The following is a 2,349-nucleotide window of genomic DNA, read 5'->3' as shown; positions in this document are numbered from 1 at the left end:
TAAACAAAAAAAAATTTTTTTACACAGAGATTATTATTTATCACATTTTTTATACTTTTTCATTTTCACTTAAAATCGCTTCCTCATATATTCTTTTCTAGAATTCTTGATCTATAATTATTGTTACTTTTTCATTTATTATATCTATTTCTTCATCTACTCTCATCTCCATTTTTTCAATTACTCTTCTCTCTACGCTTCTACTATTCTCTTTACTTCCTCATTGGTTAATAAAAGGCTTCATTAACCTTTTTTACTATAAAAGGGACTAGCTATGTGGAGAATACGTAGTTGGTTGTGCTAACTAAAAAAAAAAAAAAGAAAAAAATTATTGGAATTTTTCTTGAGATATTTGGCTTTTGAAAAAGATGAAGATAAAAAAAAAATAAAAAAGAATTTTTTATTTTTTTTTGAGAGAGAATGATTTATTGATAGAGAGATTTTTTTTTTAACAAAAGATAATAATGTTTTCATAAAAGAGATTAATTTGCATAATGTTTATATTTAGAATTTGTGCGAAAAAATTTTATACATGTGATAATAAAAATTTCACGCAATTAATATACATATAATTTATTTGTATTTTTTACTAATTGTTTATGCTTGTTAATTCAACAGCAATATATTTAAATAGCTGAATATAACTCATAAAAAAGAAATAAGTAATATACTTTTAATTAATAGTCAATATTCAATAAGGATTTAAATTTTTATTAAAAATAGGGATTTTAATTAAAGTAAATAAATTCCTATTGAAATTAAAGAATGCTGAATGATGTAGAGCACATAATTAAGAATCATTCGTTCAAAGCATTTAAGAACATATATAAATACAGCAAAATCTTAGAAACCCCTCTACATGCTCTTTAATAATTTGTTTGTTCAGTACTCTAGTGAAGTCACCGAACACCAGTTAATAAATCACTCATTTGATATATCTACTGCTTCCTGTTCTAATTCTTCATTGTTATCTTCCCAATATCCTGAATCTATAGACATTACTTCAAGCATTAAGTTATTTAATATCCTTTGCCTTCGAGCTCGCTATACAAATAAAAATTAATGTAAAATAAATTATTTTTATATTAATAAGAATTATTATTTAAATATTTTATTAAAAATGTCAATATAATATATTCCTAAAATATTTTATTACTTCATTTATAAATACGTATATTCCAAATATTATACAAAAAAACCAAATGGCAGAGAAAATTCCAATGATTAAAATTTCATTTTTGTCAAGGTAATAGGATTTCATATATTCCGCATTATAATAATAAGTACTACCATCAGGTCTAGAGACTAAATAAAGATCACTATTATCATCTAATCTAAAAGTTCTACTAGCATACTTCAAACTCATTTTTATTTTACTAAAATTATCATGTAAATATCATGTTGGATATATTTATTGTAAAATACTGATACATTCAGGAGTTAATAAGAAAATCTTTAATAAGAATTCATTAACATATGTTAATAAATATAAATAACCATACTATAATAATTTTTAGACATAAATAATATTTTTTCTTGTAAAATAAAATAAAATAAACTACATATTTCTTAAATTTTAATATTTATCTAATTAAATAATTATTTTTTTTTTACAATGAACATATAATTTTAATTTATTAAATATGTATAATTCATCTGAAAACAAATTTAATTTTATAAAAACTTTTAAAGTAAATTGCAAAGGGAAGAATAATGCATTATAAAAAAATTATATCATAAAAACTAATTTTTCAATTTTTTTCATTATTTGAATGTTAATAAGAGAGTTAATATACGTATCTTTAAATGCTATATTTTTTTAATATAAACATAAATGTGTAATTTGCTGAAAGAATCACCTTATTACATAAGAATTTAAATTTTGTAAGAAAAAATTTTATTTTAAACTTACAGAAAAAAAAAAATTTTTTAATTCTTTATCGTAACTATTTTATTCTTTATAAATTTAAAAAAATTGCTTTCATATTGATGTTCTTCATATTTATTAGTAATATGTTAAAAGAGTTATTATACGTCAAAAAGGCATAACAAAAATAAAATTTATAACAAAAATTCATTTTTTTACATGCAGATATATTTTTATAAATATTAATAATTTTAATTGTAATGAAAAAATTATTATGATTCTGTAAAAATATGGAAAAAAAAAAAAAATGTTAAAATGCAAAAGGTATAAAAAAAAGTTAAAACAAAAAAAGAATAAAAGTGAAAAAAATTTATATCAAAAAAAGAAAAGATATGAAACAAAACAAAAATAGTAGTATTCAATTTTTTAGTCAAATTATATTATTTTTCTTTAATTGGATTATTGAATACCCATTTAATGTA

General features: G+C 19.4%; 1 protein-coding gene across 1 annotated transcript, besides 1 other annotated feature; it reads right to left on the bottom strand.

Annotated features, from left to right (window-relative positions):
* The first annotated feature begins 224 nt into the window (after nt 1–224).
* Nucleotides 225–932: a repeat region.
* Nucleotides 922–1,366, bottom strand: PGAL8A_00000300 (hypothetical protein; the record flags this gene model as incomplete). Its single annotated transcript, XM_028674419.1, has 2 exons — nt 922–1,044; nt 1,157–1,366. 2 exons carry the CDS (start codon nt 1,364–1,366, stop codon nt 922–924), a joined length of 333 nt encoding a protein of 110 aa, XP_028530775.1.
* Between the last annotated feature and the right edge of the window lie 983 nt (nt 1,367–2,349).

The sequence above is a fragment of the Plasmodium gallinaceum genome, assembly GCF_900005855.1.
Source record: "Plasmodium gallinaceum strain 8A genome assembly, contig: PGAL8A_v1_3, whole genome shotgun sequence".
NCBI lineage: Eukaryota > Apicomplexa > Aconoidasida > Haemosporida > Plasmodiidae > Plasmodium > Plasmodium gallinaceum.
Note: the sequence above shows the minus strand (reverse complement) of the source record. Positions and strands in the feature narration are given on the sequence as shown.